Source organism: Anopheles nili, chromosome 3 (assembly GCF_943737925.1).
Source record: "Anopheles nili chromosome 3, idAnoNiliSN_F5_01, whole genome shotgun sequence".
Classification (NCBI taxonomy): Eukaryota; Metazoa; Arthropoda; class Insecta; order Diptera; family Culicidae; genus Anopheles; species Anopheles nili.
This window is the reverse complement of record NC_071292.1, coordinates 25301085-25324201: the sequence shown is the minus strand read 5'-3', so window position 1 is coordinate 25324201 and position 23117 is coordinate 25301085. Positions and strand designations below refer to the sequence as shown.

Here is a 23117-nt window from a genome sequence, read left to right as displayed (position 1 = left end):
ACGATTTGATCCGCAAATGAAATTAACCTTCCGATACCTTTACTGCTTCTAGCGAAGTATTTTAAGCCACCAAACATCCAAGCCCCACTTCACAATGAAGCCGTCTTGTGAAGTTTCTCGGCTCGGCTTGTTTAATCCATTCCACACCAACCACCCGACGAGCAGGAAAAATCACAAGAAACACTATCCCACATCCCGGTCAACAGGTCCTCGTGCAAAGTGCCCAAGATCACGGCTAAACTGTTGCCCGTTAGCATCACTTCGGTTGGTTTGATCCACCGGACCACCTGGAGGGAGGATCACAAACCACCAAACAGGAAGCGAGAGAGAGAGAGAGAGAGATTAAAGCTGCTTACCTTTGTAGCCGTTCACGGTCAGGGAAGCGTCGTTCTGATCCGTCTGTTCGCCTTCGTGTACCGTCCCATGGTAGAGGCTGATGCTGTGCCCGCTGGCCGAAACACCGGTCGCCAGTATCCGGGGTCGATCTTCCGGTACGAGCTGCTCGACGGCCTCGTGATAGAGCTGGTGTATCGATGCCGCGCACTTTAGCTGTATCGGGCAAAAGGACGAAAGAGAGGGAGAAAGAAAAAAAAACCCGAACAACACCGTGAGCACAAATTAATGGTATTAATTATCTCCATCGAACGAGCGCGCTTCCTGACGAGGTTTTGTTTTTTTTTGCTTGAATATTTTTCATTTCGTGCACCAAGATTGCTTCCTGTTTGCGGTAAACGTTTGCTTCTTAACGTCAGCAGCATAATTATGTTGCATCGCGTAAGTTGAAGATGACTTTGAACGAGCTTTACGAACACACCTGCAGCGAAGAAAGTGAAATCGCAACGATGATGAACGCTGAGCGATAAAAGTATACCGGAGATTGTGAAGTAGATAAAGACGACTGAATAGATTCCCAGCGAACAATGGAAAACGCCAAACGGTGGTTCTAAAGAAGACGAGCGTGTTTGCTTTTTTCAAGTTTCTCGATTGCTTCCGCACTGCCGATAGATATTTTTGAAATGCCCTCGTCCATTACCGATAAGCCAGGACGGAATGTTTGTGACGAAACTAGCGTATCGTTGAAATCAATTTAACTTTTAATTAATATTACGTATTGTTCACCCACACCTCGGTGGAGTAGCTTCGTCACAAAAGAACCCCGTTCGGGAAAAGGGTGGAAGGACTCGAAAAGGTGGATTAGTTTGAAGTTTGGAATTGCCTCCTTTGTGAGCTTGTGTTATGGTGAAATGGGTAAATATGCTCGAAACATGCTGTAAAATATGCATAAACCACTAACGCGCAAATGAATAGCGGTGGATCAGAATAACCGTTTAGTTTATATGTTACCCCAAATTGAATCTCAGTAGGCCAGTACTTTGGTACACTTACGGTTAAAATATATGGTCTATTCATCTTTTAGCATAATTTGGGGCATTCTTTCCGGCACAATGGTCCGATTCAAACCAAACCATACTCAACCGAAAACAAAAACTCTTAATGCAAATAGATCTCTGTCGGACGTAACTACTCTAGAAAATGCAGGATTCAATCTGTACAATAGAACACCAACTACAACTACATAGTTTCGTGCGGTTTGGCTCGTGTAAAATATTCCACAATCGGTCGTTTGAAATTATACACGTTTTTTTTTGCATCATCACCCACTTCCGCCGCACGTTTTGTGCCTTAGGAGCCTTTTCTGCCTTTGGTCGTACATCACTCGTATCGCTCGGAAGCTCCGGAAATTTATAATTAATTAATTAAACTTTTCCTCTCGAGCGCATTGTCCGCCCACAATCGTCCTCCGGTGCTGCTTCGATGGCGTTCTGCCCGAGCGAGCGAGATGCAACCGATGTAAACGGACCTGACCCGTCCGAGGATGTCGACAATATCCGTAATCAGTTTGACCGGACACTTTGACGCGTTCGTTATGTGCTTTATCAATATGCAGCCGGGCTTCGCGTGCACTGTTTGTTTAAAAAGTAGAATATGCTCTCTACAGATTTGCACAACCGTGTTTCCTCATTATACACAAACATTCGAAACGAAGCTAACGAGCTTCTGGAACGCAGCCGCGTGGTCATGTTTGCCCGTGTTCGTGTTTCGTTGGCGCACAGTTCCTGCCCGAGCAATCCCCGGTGCATTGCCGGGATCCGATATGATTTTGCATCGAGATGAGAAAAGTTTTTCTCCGACTCGACACCGAACCCACGCGTCTGTATGGTGTGCCGGGACGAGGTTCTGACATTGGTTCGGGTCCGATTTGAGCGGAATAAATTTAACCATTTGTATTCCCCAACGTGCCTTTCGGTGGTGGTGGTTTATTTGTTTGCGGTCCGTTTGGAAGGGTTTCTTCGGTTAACTGTGTACTCAACTTGGGGCTGCAACTCGGGAAAACCCCGTATGTCAACGCCGTTTACGAGGATGGCTACGCACACCGTGGGACTTTTCGTTTCGTAGAGTGAAAAGAAAATCACGCATCGACGGGAATGAATGACAGTGTGGTTCCTTCGTTCGTTTTTTTTAACACTACAACCCTTGCGGTTTCAGGCACGGGAACGCACTGATTTAAACGGATTCGAACACGGTGTGAATGACGAAGGATGACAATGGTCAGGATAGGGCTGCCTCGCAGATGCAAATGCCGTGGGGCGGGGGCGTTGAATAATTACCTTCAGCTTTCCCTTCACGAAGTGGTCGTGGGACACCATAAAGTTGACGCCGGCGATGGATGTCTCCAGTCCGGTGAACGTGTCCTTTATCGGCCGGTACAGCTTGACGTACTGCGTGGGGATCTGGACGGAGGCGTGCACGGATGAAAGATGGATTTTTGAACAAAACAAAAGTTTGATTAGTTTTCCCTGTGGCTCGGTACAACTTTGGAATTATTCCATCACACTCGCAAAATGGGGCAAAGTTTTCGGCAAAATATAAGGGGGGGGGGGGGGCGAAAATGTTTGGCACCACCATGAGCAATGGGGATATTGTCAGCGTAATTATGGTTTCGTGTTTTGTCTCGGTAGCGAAATGCACACCACGCTGTACGCATATTAATGGGTAGGAATGCAAATTGCAATCGCCTTGGTTTATGCGATAGAAACGATGGATATGAAGGCAGTTGTGTCATAAACGTTCATCTTATCTCTTGCAAAGAAAATAAAATTGATTGAAAAATGATTTTTAATATTTCGTTACGATTGCTTTACATAATGCATTTGCTTCAAAATTATGATAAACAAAACCTAGATCTTATCGAATTGATGATTTCTCATGTAGAACACCTGTTGCTTTATGTTAACTTAATTAATATGAAACGAAAAACGTAAATTAATTTTAACTAAACATGATTGCCATTGAAAACAAACGTATGAATCTGCAAAAGATTGTTAATAATATTTTCCACCCAATGGCGAAAGATATAATTTAATAACTTTTAACGTCGTTATTTTCGTCAGTTTCCAAAAATGCTTTGCTTCCTGCATTCTACGGTAATGTTCGTCCTCGCTAAGACGCCTATTTATGCCATTTCTATCAACTGCCGCTTACTTAACGTCCCGCGAGCAAGAAAACAACTAATCAATTCAAGAATAATTAAACATTCAGCTTCCAAACCACCCACCAAACGTACGCTCAAAATTGCTTTCAGCTTTCGAGTGGAACGCGCGCGCGATTCTTTTTCCATTCTCCGTTCTTCGCCATACCATCGGATAGAATGGAAGCCCTCCCAAGCCTCGGGCCCAGCTTTACACCACCAATCGCGCGCACGGCGTTGTGCTCGCCCTCTGTACACTACCTTCTCCCGCAAGCCACGTGCAGCGTTGCGTGAAATTATCCCTGATTGAGAAGTGTAAATTCAATTATGTTTTAAATAGGTTTTTAAATCCTGTTTGGTTTGTGTCGATCCCTCAAAAATCCCCTTTTCGGCCGCAGCGAGACATTTCCGGCTGGCTGCTTCCGTTTACCGACTCACACACGTGCGCACACACACACGCGACACACGAGAAATTCGATTTTCATTCGGCCGAATGCTCCGGCGCGGCACCACCATCGTGTGCCGGAATTCCAAATCAAACACGCTCGCACCGATCCGGCGGATGAAGCGCAAAGAAAAATCAACGCAATACCGCATTCGCTAAGCAAGTGATCGTTGATGGTTTTCCAAGCAGAACGGGCGGCTTCTTTCCCGGGTTTACGCTTCGTTCCGAATTCATTTTTTTCTCTCTCTTTCTCTCTCTCTCTCTCTCTCGTGGATTTTCACCTCCCACTCGAGGGATCGTTCGGTTACCTGCCCCCTCCACCGTTCGGATTCCGGAAATCTAATTTCATTCCGGTTGCTTTATGGACCTTTCCCGTTGGTGCGTTTCACGCGTGAACCACAAAGCGCAGCTCGAGCGTGTACGCTTCTGGGTGGGTAGCGGGCGAACTGTGGCGCCTTTCATGTCAGGAGGCGTGCCGTTACTCGTCCTTCCGGAGACGAAACCAGCGCAACGAGCTTGTCGTTCGATCAATTTGTTTTTCCGCCTACAACCGTGTACCGGCAGCTTCACACAGCAGGCGGTGGTTTTCCATCATTCAATGGCAATGAGCCAAACGGTGCCGAAAAATGGTCTCTTCGTTGCTCCGCTTACCGTCACCGTCATCGTCCCCGTCACCGGTAGCGGGATTTCGACGTTCCCTCAACACCACACCCACCGCGAGAGATGGAAATTGGGCGAGGGAAATTCGTTTTATTTATTTCATTCCCACCAGCACGCCGATCGCACACGGCCGATCCGTCCACGAGCGGAGAGCGATAAATCTTACCGGTACATCATTAATCGTCCACGTCAAATTTGCCGCCGGTTTAGAATTGTGCGAGGTGCAGTTGGCCCGCAGGATGTCGCCCGGGCGATACCGCGCCTGGATGCCCGTCACCGATGGTTGCTGGTTGGGTGGTTCTGTTCGCCCGGCGTTGCAGTTCCCCGTTTGGCAGGATCCGTTGGCATGAAAAAGAAGGAGAGAAAAAAAAAGACATTTCGGCATGCATTAGAGTCAGCAGTGGTACGGCAGATGAAGATAATGTGGTTCCGATCGATCGGCTGGCAGTCATGTACTGCAATTCCGGCCGAGCTGATTACTGACTCGAAGCGCATTATTTGCTCTCCACTGGCATAAGGCTTTCCGTTCGTTTTGATCGTTTTTTTTTTGTTGCGGACGCAAAGCTCGTACATTATTCCCAACGCTACGTGGTGCTGTGTTGCTTTAGTAGCGATGACGAAAGCCGTTCCCTTTTGTAGGGCCGGAGCTCGGAGCCGGAAAATGATTGAATACTTGTTATGTTTGCTCGGTACTTGGGGATATTTTCCCACCGGCCATCGGACACTGGCGATGGTGAGTGAAAAACGATTGCTCGCCCAGCCATCGCTAAGATTGGCAAGCTTTCGTCGGTCCCGGTGGACGGTGCGGAATCTTTCAAGACTTTGAAACTGCACGACAGCCATGGCGCCGGCGCTCGAGTTCATTAGATTTATTGATGATTCTTGCGGCAACCGGGTGCCAACCGGGATGCACCGTGATGTGATTTATCGAACCCGTGCAAAGTGACCGCATTCGGGTTCGGTGGCGAATTAGCTTAAAAGAAGCGCTGCATTAAAAGGCTGTGAGCGCCACCAGGCGCCTCCATCGGACGGTGAAAGAGTCGCCACCGGTCAAACCGGTGCCAAGATCATTAATTCACGCGCCGTGGGTGAGTGAGAGGTCTTTGGGGAATCGCACCATACCACGCCCGAGCTCCCCGTGTGGTGTCGTGTATCGTGATGATTAGCAAGATTTTACAACCGATACATTATTCATCGCCACCGACCGATCCGCGAACCGGTCAGCTCGGGCGAGAAAATGGACCGGCTTTCCCGGCTTTCCATTCAGTGTGCTCGCTCTTTCATTTTGCATTCCACATTCACCACAAAGCTTCAAAGCGGGATGGCGTCGAACGGCGCACCCGGTGCCCGGTCCCAACCCAACCCATTCCGGCTCCCGAGCTGATGTAATTAATATGTAATTAAATAAGGCTTTCCTGCGATTGCAAGCGTAAGCGTCGCGTAAAGCACTAGGCGTTTGACTTCATCCAACTCGCTCCTACTCTCTGGCGCGCAGGATCCACGCAACCCCCTGCTGCAAATGGTGGCTGCACTTCAAGGATGATAAATTTGAGATGCAAAAGCGCTAAAGCGTCCGCCGAAACGTTCGGTCCGGTGGAAATCCGAGAGCGCATTTGCTGCATTTGATTACGGTTGTAATCGATACGGTTCGCTAGGCGGCAGGACTGTGTGACCCCCGAGTCCGGTGCACGCACGTAATCCCATTAGCCCGCATAATAGGATGCAAAATGAGACGTGGGATTTGTAATGGAATATGTGATTTCCTACCGCACAGCGTGTAGCAACGCGATGGGAGGATAACGGTGGTGCCGAACGGTGGCATTTAAGGTTGGTTTAGTTTTCAGCGATACAAAATAATTAAAACCGATACGCCGATATCGGTGAGAAAGGGGAGTTCGGGTGTAATTTAAATTTTGGCTAATGATTGATTTTAATTACATTGGCGTCCCGATTGATGCATTTGTGCAAAAGATTCCACGAGCTGCTGGGCGCTACCGATTAGGCTGCAGTTGCTTTTCGAATGAGAACGAGCATAATTTTCCATTTTTCAATGGAGTCTCAAGGGCATGCAAAACCGATCACTGGGCCAACCCAATCGTTTTGTAATCGATCGCTGAAATCCTGCAGATTTAACGGATACATAATTTTGTCCTTCGTTTCACTGAGTTTTAATGCGTAATTAGTTTGCGTACTTTCCCGTGTTTGGAATAGATAAACTTAGGCTGCACATCGTTTCGAGCCGTCATATTGTGCCCCGTTAAGCAGCGGTTATAGATGATTGCGTTTCAACGCACAAAAAAAAGGCCCGCCCAGTTCGTCGGTGAACCGAAGCGCGCTTTATGGTGTGTAAAAAAGTGACTGGGGTGAAAAGTTTCCCACCACCGCTCGAAAATGACGCCATTATCCGCCCTGTCGATGAATATAAGCTGGCAAGTAGCGCGAGGCCGACAGCGCTTTACTGCGCTTTTCTTCCATTCCATCTTTTTTTTTTTCATTCGACAACGCCATCCTCTTCGCCGCCTTCTTACAACACGCTAACGATCTCATTTACCTCCGCGAGCCGTCCCGAAACGGAGCGAAACATTTTCCACCAATCGAAAAATTTTCTTTCACCCAAAACTCTCTCCTCCCACCCCCGCACACACAAAACAGTGCCCCATTTCGGGGAAAGTTCTTTTTTCCACGCGCGTTCAATAAATTCGTACGCTCCAGTTGGTGCCGGATTAATGCTTCCCCGGGTGCAGCCCTAATTCCACCCTCGGTCTGCGATCGCTGGGGTTGGAGTTGGGATTTTAAGAATAAAAGTAAAAAAAAAACTTCACCCCAACCCCCAACCATAGCCCGGCAATTGCGCCACATCGTTGCAAACATGCCGGGTGCAAAGGATCATTACGCTTCTGGGCTGACATTTATGCGGTGACCGACCTATCTTTGCGCCGTCCGTTCCGTTTCGTGGTCCGCTGAGCCCGGTTCGATTATCGCGTGCGCGTCCTGAACCCGGCCGCGGCCAATCCCGGGATAGAACATGCCTCCCCTGGCAGGGAAATCAAACAAAAACCGAACGGACGGTGGTGGAGCAGGCGGGCATTCTAGAAAATTTTCGCGGAAACAAATAAGCGCACGAGTGGGTGGTAGGTGGTGCGGCCGAGGAATAAATAAATTCCAAGGCAATTTCTTCGCTCCAGCTGGGAGCGGTAATATTCAATAAAAAATCATCGAACCGTACCACCACGGCAGACGCGCGGGCACAAGGACATGAGGCAGAAGCGCCGCAAGAACGGTGTGGGCGAAGAAGCGAAAGAGAGAAAGGAGAGGGAGAAAAAAAATGCAGAAAAATAGGAAAACGGAAACATCATCGGCTTCATCGAACCGGGTGCAAATAAAGCGCCCTGCCGGTGGCGATGGCCGATGATGGAGAAGTGCTTTCGAGTGCTTTCGCGTGCTGGCCGTGCAAAGCCGGAGGCGGTGCTTGCAAATGTCAAACAGGAACTCGAAGGGCACAATGTTTCAAAGTGAGTGAAAGCAGAGCCAGCAGCGCCAGTAGCCCGCAGTAGCGACTCCCTCCCGGTGCGGATCGATGGAAACCGTCGAGATCAAAATCTAATAATTTTTTATTGACCATATTAAATTGTACGCCTCGCGGCAATGCGAACGGTAACCCGGGTAAGCGACCGGGTGCCATTCGATCGCTGTTGAATGTTGATGCTTGAACGGGTCGGGAGCTCTTTTCTTTTTTTGTTTTGCTTCCCGCGCAATGCGAGCGTGGTAATCATATTTAACAGGACTTTTTGCGAGCCATTCCGATGGTGTGATGGGGTGAAGGAGTGCGTTCCAGTTTTAAAATACATTTTGCTTCCGAAAGAGCGTGTCTCGGGCGAGCCAGGAAGCAGCTCGCTGCCAACCCAATTACTATGGGTTGGCGATCGATTGAATCGCGTGTCCTTGTAAAGCATTTTCTTTTCGTTCATGGGTTAGTCTTTACCCTTCATTCTTGGCTTATTCTTGGGTTGGTGTGGTCCCTTTATTGCGAAAACTAAATAACATGTTATTGTCGAAAATCAAGTTGCATAACTCAAAACTCTATTCCGCTGCTTTTGCTTTCATAGTCTCTTTTAAACACATGAGAATATATAAAAAATAACAGAATATTTTGGCTTTATGATATTTTTGTCTGCTTTAGTTGAAAATAACATGAATTCTCATCATGTTCATGAATGAATTCGCTGTATGTTAGTATATAAGATTTAGATACAATTTCAAATGCTTTCAAATTAATTTTTTCCTCCTTCAGAATATTCCACAATATCAACTATAAGTTTTGCACTTACACGCTTAAAACATTCATCGAAGGCTCTACTATCAACTTGAGCCGCTCATTAGTACTCGGGTCCGTTTATTCAAAATCACAGCCCTCGAAACTGACCGCTCGAACTCATCCACTGTGTTTTCTACTGATCCGTTGTAATAAATTACAAACTCCCACGAACTGTCAGCGCTACTGCAGTGAAGAAAAATCCGAAAACATTGTTCGCTCGATTCTCAATCGCACCCCCGCATCGCTAGGTGCCAATGGCGGAAAAGCACGATGGGGACGGAATCCATCTAAAATCGCCCGTTCAGCACGCCCGCAGTCAGCAGTTTTATGTGGAAAACCACTCGTGACCGCTATCAGTAGATCGGTTCGCATCAAACCGATGGCGGAACAGGGTCCCAGGCTGTAATTATCTTGCTGCTCCCACGAGGCCATACACCCATACACATACGTACCTACAACTTCCATATCGCCGGAGACGATGATCGTGTGGAAAGAGGGCGCATCAGCCGACACCTCGCAGCTGTACTTTCCCGAGTAGTTCGCCCCGGCCGCCTTCATGGCGACGTGGCTTTCGTTGGAGAGTGACCGCTGGTGTAACGAGGCGAACATGGAAAGAAAGAAAGAACAAACGAACGAACGTGAATGTCCGCACCAAATGGCGAATGATTAAGGTATGGAATAGGATAGCAGAGAAAGCGAAATATTCCTGAAACATAGTAAAAAAAAAACAACGCGCTCACAGAAACACACACACACACACTCAACCGCAAACGGAACTGCGCGACATTAGTACATTTATCTATCTCCGATGGCATCGAAGGATTTGATGCTAATGCCACCGGAGAAGGATACGCGGGAGAGAAAAAAAAACACGAACGAAAGACAAAAAGAATACACCAACGAGAGGGCAACAAAAAAATGCCAGCGAATGTTGGACTTAACGGCCAATAAGCGAGCAGCGGGAAAATGAAAATGCGTTTGACAACCGACCCACCAGAACGGAATGAAAAACCATTCTTTCCGTCCCGGCGTGCCGAGGCTGTGCGGAGCCACACAGCTGTTGATTAGCTGTCGGTGTTCCGGTTTTTTTTTGCCATTGCTTTTGTCTTCCAGAATGGGGCGGGCATCCGTTAGAGAGGACGTTTACTTTTTGCATTTTTTGGGGTGCGTTAGGTGTTGCTGGACGAAAGCGAAAAAAGAAACGCCACAAGCCCGAAATGAAAAGGAAAAAAAAACGACAGGAACGCAAATCCCCTACAATCAATCACCATGTGGCGTTCATTTATTCGCTTCGGGTGCGGAGGCGCCATTTCTCGGTGTGTTGTTGTCCCGTTTGCGGCACACCAGATCCTCAGGCACACATACGCACACATACACGTACTCGAGATCATCGCTCTTTTGCTCTTCGTTCCGCTGAAAGTGGCTTAATGGCGCCACCACGGTTTGAGTGTCAGTAATTTAGAGGGGAAAGAAAAATCGCTCCTCGAATCCTCGTGTGCACCGGGTTGTGGGGAATGTGCGCGAGTGAGAAGGAAGTAAAAGAGAGCGAGAGAGAGAGAGAGAGAGAGAGAGAGCGAGATGTGGTGTAATATTAGGTGAATATTGAGTGTTAAAATACGATCGCATTTGTCACCGGGTGTGTTTGGTACTGTTGGGGAGCTAACGAGCCAGGGAAACGGATCAGGGATAAAAAAAAAGTGCGCTCCGTTTTTAATGCCGATGTGTGTGGTTTTTTGTTCTGTTTTGTTTGGATGCGAACAATAAATTGGAATTTTCCGGCCATCCCGTTCGCCGTGATTGAAATTGAATTTTAACAGAATGGAGTAAACATGGCCATTGATGGAACGGTTATCAGAATAAAAACAATGCCTATTCACGTTCCAGGAAGGCGATGAATGAAAATTTCATTACATAGAACAATATTTTTACCCTTCTGTTTGAGTCATTAAAATGTGTTAATCACTTACAGAGAAATTAAGTTATTACATGGATATTAAATTTCTTTAATATCGTTAGATTTTTTCTTTAAAATAAAATAAAATAAATAACTTACCATAAAACTGGAATAAAATATATTTAAAAAAATGCCTTTTAAAAACAGTAAGTAATAAAGTGTCTAAATGCACGTGAGACAATAATAGGGAAGCCCCTGGTCCTAGCCACTACGAAAGACTAATGATTTCTTTTTCAGTAAAAACAAATTAGCCATCGTTTGGTTTTTACAATTGAAATATATTTATCCTACCCTTCAAGCCTTTGCATCAAATCCCAGCAAACGATAAAGAGTATGAGAAAAACATTTTTTTCGTTTTTTGACTATTTAAACTATTCATTTGAAGTTTCTCGTTTTGTAAATTGTCTCGAGAAAATTGAAATCCTCCAATCAAATGTCGGTGCCCATTTACGGATGATATCTTTTCTTGCAAAAGCTCCATCTACCACACAAGAATGGAATCTTCCGATCAAAAAAAAAAAGACGGAAACAAATACGTGCGTGTATGAACACGGTTCACCAGCCTAGTGGCACAGATGGGAACGAGATACAAACAAGCAGGCTCCAAAATTCGACCGATCCTCGCGATTGCCGGCACGATTAGGTCGTGTTTCCCTTCGACCAACCCATGCTCAAACCGGTTTCCGATTTCGTTCGGGAAGTTCCGTCCGGTGATGGAGTCTTCATTTCGGTATCGCTACTGCCGCTACATCGGTGCGAACGTTTGTTCTTCGTGGATGTCCAAAAAAAGAGGTGAAAAAACCATACAACCATTCACAAACGTACACACACACACACGCACATATACGCCCGAATAAAACGATGAGCCATCTTAGGTTCTCTAGGCACTAGCAACGAGGCGAACAAAAAAAAAGGACAAAACGAAGAAGCTTATTCCGCTACCAAGCGGATCAGAAAACGAGCATCGAAGCCGCCGTGTCGGGGTCCGGAAAGTTCGCTACGAAAACATTCCATTTCGGTGCCGAAGGGCCCGTTATCGATGTTGTTTATCGACCGGAAAGCGGTCCAAATAAAGAAGCAAAAGAAGCGAGCAAAAAAAAAGCGCACCGAACAGGAACCGAGCACCAGCGTAAGAGCAAGAAATAAAAAGCACTGACGGGAAATACTAGCAATTTATTTCTTATCTATTTTGCGGCGTAGTTTGTCTCCTTTCGGCCGGGAAAGCTGATTTTCGCCGCCAAGCGCCACCGGACACCGTGGCGGTGGCCGTCCCGAGGTAAGCCAATATCCCCAGAAGCCAATAGCGCTCGGATCCGATTGGCGTGGTGGTTCTTTTTTTTTTTTTCGCCAGTCTATTTTGCCGATACGAGCGTGTGCGTGTGGGGAGAGGATATTCCAATTCCTTTACTTTTTTTTTGTGTTGCTCCTGCCAGATGGCATCACCAGCCGCTCAGCCGTAGTAGTTCGGAACGACGCCGTCGTTCATGCGAACAGCCCAACCCTGGCCAGGAGTACTCGATAAATACGGCCGCGAGTGATCCTGTTAGCGGCCTGCCTTTTCCGGTTTCGGTACGATTCCACTCCCGAGGGGTGACCCCGGGGCACGCGGCGAAAAGGAACTTCGTCAATGGTGCCTGCCTGAGAGGGCTTTGGGCAGGGAGGAACAGAAAAAAATGCCTCCCTCCGAAAAAACCCAACCGAAAATCAAATGCACAAAAAATGTCCCCCCTGTGAACGGCGTGGTCGAACTTTTTTTTTTGCTGCTCTTCAGGACACTCGCGCAAAATGAAGGGAGTCCTGTGGGGACACATCGAGCGGTTGATCTATGTGGCGTTACCCTCACGCATTGCTCTCCGGAGAGTGAGCACGAGATGTACGGCACCGTTTCCCGGTCGGTGCGTGATTCTTGTTTTTTAGCTTCTTTGCCATCGATGCATTTCGGCCATCCCTCGTCCCCGGAGGGACACATTTTGTGTCGTTCGGCATATTTTTTTTGCGTTTGTTTGCGCCTGTTTGCTGGCGTCTCCGGGGCCACTCACGGGTATTGGTTTCGTTTGCGTTTCCCGCGCAACGTTATGAGCTTTTCGATCAGCACCGAATGCTTCACGAGCGCGTAAACAGAGCATAACCGCAGATGAAATAGTAGGCCACCGTTTCTTACCGTCAATTGGCGCGGTGGCGCCCTCTGGTGAGAAGGCATCGCAAACGATCACGTCATCGGGACGACAGCATGTGGGGAGCTCAAAGAAAAAATATACAAAAAAGAAAGAAACCATTCCCAGTTCCGGCCGGAGCTCGTTGGTGCACTAAAACGCACCAAATTGTGGCGGAAAGCAAGCGACAGCAAAAACCAACACCCAGAAAAAGGCGCAATAAAACTACCCCAACTCGGGGTGGGTTGTCGAAGGGATGGTGTGTTTTTTTTTGGTTTTGTTTTGCTTTGTTTCACCGCTCACAGGCTCACGCATGTCTCAAAGCTCGCGCCACAAATTGGTGATTGGTGTTTCGTGTCGCTCTGTGACGCGTGACGCCACGGGCGCAGATATCTTGCCGTTGCCTTCAGCTGATAAGGAAGGAGAGCAGAGTATTTTTATCTCTCACTTCGAGGGCCGTGGAAGCAAACAAAAGCAGGAACAACAAAAAAATGGCAATCGTAGAAGAAGGTACGTACAGCAAGCAGGCAAAACGGACAGAAAGATGATACACCACGCTGTGGGGGAAAATGTAGTGCCGCTGGAAAAACAAAACGATCGTAAACAATCTCAATTCCCGCGCGCATTTTAGCGCGCCGGTTGGGCTTTTCTAGTTTTTGCGGGAGTGACGGATGGAAGTTTTCTTGCGCTCGTTGGAGTTTTTGTTTTGTTTGCAAGCTATTGGGAGTTTTTTTCTGTTCCATTTCGCTTCTGCTGCAGATTGAGAGCTTACCAAAGAAAAAACTGACTGTGACAGTGGAAAATACGAGCTTCGTTTCGGCGAGCAATCAGTAAGATCGTAGAGATTTCGTCCATTTGATTGGTAGTTTCGAATCGCGGGAAAACCACCTCGGTACGTGCATCGCGACCTTTCAACGAACCTGGCCGCTCTTCACAACCGACCGGTTGGGTGATTTGAATTTTCATTAGCCAACCATCATACCGACCCAAAAAGAAGGTGGACGAGCTGGTGAACTGAACTGTCGCTGGATAAGCTAACGTGTCTTGTCCACAGCTCCGTGAGGGTGGTTGTGGTGAAGCCTCGTGGCTCTATCCGGTTCGCACCCGGAAATGTAGATTGGAGATTGATTTGTGGCCGTGGGTGCTGAGATTTATGGGGTTTCGCGGTTCGGCAGTGCGGTGTCTGCTTCAGGCGGCTGGTTTGACGCGTTCGAATGTCATCGGATGCAGTGGGTGTGCTTTGCGTTTCAAACTGGAAACCGAAATCCTCAGGCGGGATGGGGTTGTTAGTTGAGCAAAAAGTGGTTTTGGAAATGTGGAAAATTGATTCAAACCAAAAGCAGTCAGTTGGGAATAGTTTCTTTAAGCTAACAAACTACTCGTGTTGTGCTAGCTATTTTTAAACAACTTCTGAAATGTATCTTTCGAACCAATGCTCGTATTCATATCTCTCAAATCAATTTGAATATTTGTTTTTAAAATTAGAATTGTATTTTATTTACATAACTATTTTCAAGTGGAGTGTCATTAAGGTAGCCTCATACATGTTTTCGTTCGTCTTATTTCATTGCAAAACAATCTCTTTTCTTGCGAAGGAAAATGAACTTATTGAAATAAATTCAACTCAAGTACAAATGAAACTCAATGTATTCTCTGTTCGTACGTTGTAATGAAACAAGATGAGATGCATTTCAAACGATGCCTAAACGGAATACAAATCAAACACAGCGCGCATTGACGGTCTTCGCGCCAAGTTTGTTTCTCATTGTTTCGCCTTCGGTAACTCATCGCTCAAACAACCAGCAAACCGTGCAGATTCGCGCACGTCCTTTTAAGCGTACCCCCACTTGCACCACAATTCAAATTAAGCTCACGCCAGAGTGGCTGAAAACCGCTGCCACGTGGCTGCACCGATTGTGACTCGCGAATTTCGCAGCCCGTCTCCATTGGCAACGGTGTGCCGCAAATAGCGTCAGCATTCGGCAAGTCGCGCCGCGAAAAGTCTGCCTTTTATTTCGGTTTTCTCTCCGCGCGATTCCATCTCATCCATCCGCTTGCGCAACGCTGCGGCAACGTAACGAACGCGCGTCCTCCCGGCAGCGTGTCATTAATCAAATTTGTTTCGCATCGTTCACTGTGGGGAATGTGCTTTTTCTTCATTTCGTTCGTATTCGGTATGCCGTTTTTTGTGCCCTTTGCTGGCTTTTCTCGTGGCATTTTTCGTTCGCTTACGCAGCCCACCGAATTGCCGTTTGCGATGGGCCGATGTCGCGCGGTAATGGTACGCGCGCCAAAGTTTGAGCCAGTGTGAGAGGAACGAAAAAATTAATTGCTCCCTTAAGCTTTTTACTACGCGGAACACGAAGAGACACCGGTTCGTCCTTGCTGGCGCTGCGTTGCTCGTGTTTCTTATAGCGCCTTCGACACGCCATCGAAACCCCCGGGCGGGCCGTTTGCTTGTCTTACCGAGAAGAGACAGAGAGAGAGAGAGAGAGAGAGAGAGAGAGAAAAGAAGAAAGCTCGAAATGGGAGCTCTTTTTTCGTGCACCATTTTCCTACTCGATGACTCGTGGTCGTTTTCGCACTGTCTTGGCGCACCGAACGCTTTTTCCTTCGCTTGTCATCATGCGAGGCGCGCTTTTCAATGTTATTTTTTTCTTGCTTTTTATCTCATTTTAACTCGGTTCTTACGCCTTGCCGCCCTTCAACGGGTGTCATTTTTTTCTCTCGCAACTGTTGTTTTACCGGCTGCCCGGCTCGTGGCTAAGATTTCCCAAGTGCAAACGCGAACGCTTCGTACGTGTGAGTGTGTGCGAAGGAGAAAGTGAATTCACGGCCACGGAAGAAAGTGCGGCACGAAAAAGTGCACCGCCGGGAAAGCTTTTCCCGGCCACCCGGTCGGGTCGGCCTTTTCAGGCCACGTACCCGCGACACCGAAAATGGAAATGGAAGCGGGAGTTTTTCGCTCGTTTGGCCCCCCAGCGGGAGCAATGATTTCTTCTGAATAATGGAGTAATTCAATATCGAAATCCGTCGTCCTCGTCGGTGGCAGTACGACGGTGGTGACGGCAAACAACCCTCGGAAGGATTTTTAGCCTCGGTAAACAATTTATTGCTTTCGGGACGACAGTCCCTATCGGAAATGACTGCACACATATTTACACACACACACATACACAAGAAGGTTTCTGTTGAGCGGTTGCATAACCGGCACCAGCGCTTTAAATCAAATTTACTAATATTTCCGCCATTTGCCGGCACCCATGGGAGCGTTGCGCGAAAGAAATGCCAATAGATCGATAAATCTGAAGGATTTTCGCTCGCTTACGAGCGTAAGTACCAGCCAGGGATAATAATAAGGATACTAAGAAAAATCGGAAGCAGCTACAGAGGATTAATAAATTGCTCCAGCATACAAATCACTGGACTGTACAAAGCAACTTCTCTAGCGTTTTCTCTTTCCCACGCACACCCACGCTCGCACACACTTACCCTTCTAGTATAGAATTTTCCCGATCCCCCCAAAAATCCTCAATCCATGGCAAGGAGGTGCAAAAAAGATGGGACGCAGGGAAAAGGCAGAACTTTCAGCAAATGCCTGCACGCCGGTACTGCTATCTGCAACTTTGTTGGGCTCGCAAAACCGAACGGTGCGCTTCGACCGGCCGGAACGGGCCGGTGTGTGTAAAGTGTTGTAATTCCATTTGTACGACCGGTTTGCCGAGCTATTCGACAAGGTTTGTAGTACAAGTAAAAATCCATCGTTCGGCTTACCAGATTTATGAGTGTAAAGTTCAAAAGTTTCCGCACATGGGCACGGGCCCCGAAGATAGGGTCATGTTTCGGTGGGATGAAAATAATGGCCCATTCGCCCAAACGGGAGGAAAGCCGAACCGAACACCCGAGCGGATGGGGGAAAAAAGCACTTTGATAGCTGTACGGGAGTGGGGGTTTACGGAGAGAGGTGAATAACAAAAAAAAGGGAAGTCAAAAAAAATGGCTCAGCGGAAAGCCAGTCGTTTCGTTTAAGGTCTGCAGTGAAAAAGTCAACCAATCGTAGCTGCGAGGGAAAGCCCCGTCGAACGGTCTATGGCGGGCCAGGGCTATCGAGAAAGGAAATAATATCCACTAAAAGGTTGTGTCAAGCACACCGATTTCGGAAACTATTGTGTGCATAAATTTTATTTTCAACTACGCCTTCGGCTTGAGCTCTGCCGCACGTGGCGCATCCGTACGGAGGAAAAAGCAATCGGATCGGTTTCAGTAGGGGTGGGAAAGCTTGGGTTTTCCACACGTAAGAGTGAATTTAAGTACGTTCAATAGCTGAGCAATAGTGTGGCCGCACGAGAAGGTAGGTTGAAGCAATATTGGGATTTAACGGGAACGATATTTTCACAACATTTGCAACAATAATAATACATCAAATGAACTGTGTTATTGCTACAAATGTGCAATTGATTTTGTATTTATATCTACGAATTCTTTTTGACTACCACTAGCTGTTGTTTTATTCAAAGTATCGACATTTAAGCCAATCTGTTGTTATATGGATGCATACAAAAAACAATATATCCAAACAAACCAATACACGAGATCATTCACACACCACTCAAACAAACGCTTATTAAACTCAATCGAATTGAAGGAAACCCCGAAGGATGGAATTATTTGGCGGAATTAAACGAACCGATACTCACCTCAACCACGATGCCATTGACGCTGCTGAAGACCTGCACCGACGGGTGCACCTGGGGCGTATAGCGATAGAACTCCCGCTTGCCTTTGTACCACTTGATCGAGTACAGCCGCTCGTTGTCCTCCAGCTCGTACTCGCAGTACAGATGCACCGGATCGCCTTTCCGGACGGCCGTCGGAACCGTGACGCGAACGTTGTGCAATCCCACGGAAAGCTCTGAAGGTGAGCGCATGAAAAAGAGAACAAGCGAGAGCAAACAAACAATGAATAAGATGAATATAGTCATTAGCTATATAGTCCGGCGATTAGCGCGAATAAAGCAAGCAGCTTCTTCGAGTGGCGGGAATTAAACGGAGCGCGTGCTGCGGCTGCTAAATCCCTAGCGGATGAAGTTGTGCACTTTGTTCGCGTTCGCTCGGTTGCGCTGCGCTCTGGCAGATGCAGCATCGGTTTGCGAATGCAGCGGTTTTATTTAATCCCGCCTGCATACCGATGCTGGCAGAGCTATTTGCACTCACCGTACGAATTGTGTTGCACCCTGGAAAGTGGGTCGTTAAAATAAAGTTACTGCCAGCAGTAAGTTCTTTTTCGTAAAGCAAACATATCTTTTCCATTTCCCGGAAGCCGTTTGATCGCATCGCATCATTTGCTTTAGCCGAGGCTCACTTTTGCCCCAATGTTTGGTTTAATCTTGCATAATGTTCTAAACATTGCATGCCTGCGTGTCCTCTTCGCTGCACCGGAATGGACCTGTTGTTTTTTCTGCTATCGGCCGTGCAAAGGATGCGGCATACAGTTTGTTTTATTTTCATGCCGTCCCGAAAATGTTTGCTTGCCCGATGCACCACTTTAGCTTTGATAATTTAATTAAAAATTCGTCCGATTTTTGTGTGCTTTTTTTTTTTGCTTTTGCTCAACCCAAGCCCTATCCAACCCAGCGCGGAGCTTTGGCGTAGAGATTAAAAATGGAACTTAAAAAAAATCAGAATGAATATCTACGGCACCCAACTGTGTGTGAGAGAGCGTGTGTTTTTTTAATATCTTTTATTTTGGCAAACGCCGACAAACGGGCTGCTCAAAATGGAAGAGCTTTATTTTTGTGAGCCCACGCGGATAGAGGGAATGTATATATTTTTACTATCTCTCTCACTCATTTTTTCTCCCTTGTTCATTCGTTTCGGTCGGATCTCGTCGTTGAATTTATTTGGCCCACTTCGTTCGTCGATGCACCCACGTGCCGTTATCAACGGCCATCGTGCTGTGTTTATTTTTAATCCGCATTTTTCATTCGTCATGCAACATTCATTCAGTGGAGCAAGAAATTTAAAAATTAAAGAAAACCATCGTACAAAACAAAACGGGGACGTTTCAGTGAATCGAAAGGTCGAGTTGGGTTGTTTGTTGCTCATCTCATCTTCTTTGCCGAGGAATCTTTCGTTCAATTTTCCACCGGTACCATCGCTTGCAGTGACGGTATTCATACGTAGCACGCATGAATAGTGCACAAGAGCAAGTAAATTACTGGTACCAGTATTTGCACATTGGAATTAAACTTTAAAACTGCATCTTCTCGTGTCGGCAGGCGAGCACTGTAACGAGTTTGCGCGCGATGGTGCAATGATTGCTTCGAACGTTTTGTTTGTGGTTCGTTTGAGCGAGATTGTTCCTAGATTTTCATGGATTGCTCCAGGAGCCACGCCATGGGAGCTACTTTCTTTGAATTGATTATCTAACGAACACTTGAGTGGATAGGAACGGGCAAAACTTACGTTCAAAAACTCCCAAAATTTGCACGAATAAATTAACGATGAAAATGTTCAAGGTGCAAATCTAAGACGCACCAAACAGTGGAAAAAAACTGTAAATTTATTTAAATTATCATAAAGCTTTATACCACAAAAAGTTCACTCAGGTTCGTGAGGTGTTAGTAATGAAAATAATAAGCCAACGCTTCTCCCCATGAATGAGTACGATGTATTATTCCATCAGCTCACGATGGCGAACAATTCGTAAGCACCGAATTAGGTCACCTCGTCGTGGAATTCCCTATCGGTTGTATATTTTAATGCCACGAGCTCACTCGCTAATGGGCAATGCGTGGTGGTATGGATTTAAAACGACCAATCCAACCGGCTTTGATCGATCGGCGAGTGCATTAGGCGCTGGTGAAACAGAAGAGAAAACAAAACAAAATCGCTAAAGCACCCTCCCAATGCACCTCGATTGGGTGCAACAAACTCCGAATAAGCTCTCTAGCCTCACCCACAAAAGTGGGGTGAAATATCTGCCCCACCCGTACCAGGTAGAAGCCGCACAATGCGGTGTGCGATCCGTCGGACCGTAAAATGCTCCAGATTGAATGTTGAGCTGGCGGCTACTATAGGATTCTTCCACCGGGGCATTTGCAACGGGGTTGCGAGAGGAGATTGTGTACTTATCAGCCGAGCCGTGTCGCGACATTCGTCATCGGAGCCGCAGCAAACAGTGATTCTGTGCCGGGTTTTGGGAGTGTTTTTTCCCATCATCATGCTTCTCCCGCCAGCGCCGGTCATCTGCAGGTTTGGTTTCCGGCTGCGCAACGAAAGCTGACCCCAAACGCTGCAGCTTCCGTACAGGATAACGGGGCCACCACCAGAAATAGCGCTCTCAAATGCGCCCGGATAGTGGCACGGGAAAACCAACGAAGCGGGTGAGTTTTCGGTGGGGATACGCAACGGAGCAAATTCACAAACGCCACCCGTTAATCCGCGCGCCATTGCTTAAATGTTGCGCGTCCGGAACGGGGATTGCAGCTGGGTGGATGGATTGTGGGTTGTGGTTCGAGCGACAACTACGACAGCGGATAAATCACAAATTCGTTGTATCCGGCACGAGCATGCCGCTTGCCAAAATATGCTCGAACGCATCGATGGAGGCGCCTGGTACTTTTCACGATGGCGGGAGCGTGTACATGCGAACTCGCGCAAAGAAATATCCGGCTGGCTGGCTGGCGCAATTGCTGGGCTCAGCAACTGGACTACCTCGTGGAAGGTCGCTATTAAGACCCTTCGTTTCGGTGGGGTTGCGAACGCGTAGGAAATGAACCAACATTTGTGACGATGCTCGAGCGCACGTGGCACGGCGGTGATTGCGTTTCCACCGCACTAGACCGCGCACGGTGGGTGTTATTATCGTACGGGCTTATCCAAGAGGGCTTGCCCGGAGGGTAGGTTATTGGTGCAGCTGCACCCAAAAGTTGCCCAATTCGCGATGGGGTCGTCCCGAATTCGGTGTTTACTCGCGTGTATATTTGTTTTCCCGTCCAACCCCAATGGACCCGGGGTGTCTTGTTTTCGGTGTTTGGGAAATAAAAATCGTACTCAATTCTTCCCTCAATGTTCACCGGTTGTTTGTTATTTTACTCTCTCTCTCTCTCGCTCTCTTCCTTTTTCTCTTTTACTTCGCAAAACCTTCCTGGTGTGTAAATGTGACACTCCTCCACCGGGGGCATCAGCATCGGGGAGGCTGGCACGAAAGAAAATGGGCCACCAGCCCTAACAGGGGCGGCGTATATACGCCATCTGGTTTTATTGTTATTTGTTTTCCCTCGATCTATCTATTTTATGTTATTTTTATTGCCAGCTTCTTCCTGCGCTTTCCGTGCACCATTCGCGGGCAGAACACCCACAGCTCGCCCTTTTTTGCTTCCCAGGACGCGCGTGAACAGGGAGGATTCTCGTCGAGTGAAATGTGAACTCGTCAACTCGCGCGTGTACTGTACCGAGCCAGGAACTGGGAGCCACTTACGCCGTTCCCGACTACCATCCTCAGACAGCTAAAAATAAACGTCCGGAAAGCAAATCCCACCAGGCGCCAGGATGCAACCCCACTGGGACATCGGTGGAGGGCATTTACGCCCCCGAAGGGGATGAATGCTTAAGTAATGCGAGCGCTCGCGCTCGCGAACACACGCAAAGTGTCTCCGTTGCGATAATGGCTCGGGTGGATCGCGTGTTTGGACTTGTGGGGGAGACCCCCAACTGGCGGCTAATGGCGTGGTAGTTTGAGGGTGGCACACATAAACAGCTGCTTGTGGTGCGGTGCTCCCGCCCACGAATCGGGTGGACGGATTGGAGCACTTTGCGTGTCGTGGGCGCGCGAGATTAGCGCCGGTCGTCGGTGGGAGATTACTACCCTATTAGACGTATCTGCCGGATGCTCGCGGTTGCAAATGCTGATTATGGTGGCGTGCGATGGGCGACCGATTCGATTGCGCAGTCGCAGAAGCTTCAGTGGCAGCTCCCGGGGGCTAATTGTGCCCGCAACGTTCAACAAACGTCTTCGTGTGGTGTAACCGGTTGAAGTGATGTAGTTTTATGCTAGCCCGCGAAAAAGCTATCTGGCCTCTTAATCTCGGAGGTGATAGCTTTGGAAAGATATTAGAGCGCACGAAAGTTTGGTAATTCAATTTAAATTTGGCAATATAGCTGATTGCACGTGCGATACACGTTCCGATACAGTTTCGATCTTTAACTCTGCGTTCGAGAAGATCGCGAAGGAGCTACAACTTCACCAATAAACCTACAAACATTTCCGAAATACTTGGCACCAAAAACGCACAAAACGTTTGCCTGCAAGAAATGAGATATTTCGAATAATTTTTCATAAAAAAAATCAATACTAGAATCTAAATTTTCCTTTATTTCGAGCTCTTACACATGAGATAAGGAAACCATCCTGCTTGTTTCATCAGCAAAGCGTCTAATAAAGACAGCGTGGCTAAAATGATACACTTAGATTAGATGCAACAGCACTTTCTAAGCGTTCTTAATGTACCGTAAAAGTGACGGATAATAAATTTGCCCTCAACTTGAGTGCGGATCGCAAAATTAATCACTCTCTCACGTGCATCGCCGTGAAGATGCAGACTTAGGGCTCTGCGCACTTAACTAGATTTGCTCCTTCTTGCCTGCTTGCTTGCCTTCGGCAGTGTTGAATCTGTACTTTTGGGTGGAAATTTTCATCTTTCCACCCCCAATGCCAACGCTAGCTCAACCCGGTCTAGGTACCCCTTTTGTTTTCCTTTCGCTAGCGTCTGTTTGCTCAATTTGTATAATTCAATTTAAAATTTCCACTCATTGGAAAAGGTGGGCCACCTCTGTCTCTCTCTCTCTCTCTCTCTCTCTCTCTCTCTCTCTTTCTTTCTAGCCCGAACAGTTCCATGCCTGCATCGCATTCGCCTCTTCTGGTCGTCCTTTTTGACACTTGCACAACGCTTCGTGCCTTTCTTCAACCACCCGTGTGGTTGTTTGAACCATTTAGAAGCAGAACCCGTCCTTTGAACAAACTCACTCTCTCTCTCTCTCTTTCTTTCTTTCGCTTAATT

At 47.4% G+C, this 23117-nt stretch overlaps 1 protein-coding gene across 1 annotated transcript in view; it reads right to left on the bottom strand.

Moving 5' to 3' along the window:
* Positions 1-23117, bottom strand: part of LOC128723940 (uncharacterized) — a 58723-nt gene that overhangs the window by 4752 nt on the left and 30854 nt on the right. Inside the window, exons 3-7 of the mRNA XM_053817705.1 lie at positions 17754-17968; positions 9402-9537; positions 4801-4934; positions 2670-2792; positions 357-549 (exon numbers count right to left, since the gene is read on the bottom strand). Coding sequence (XP_053673680.1) covers positions 357-549; positions 2670-2792; positions 4801-4934; positions 9402-9537; positions 17754-17968 — 801 coding nt within the window. The remainder of the gene's footprint in view (positions 1-356; positions 550-2669; positions 2793-4800; positions 4935-9401; positions 9538-17753; positions 17969-23117) is intronic.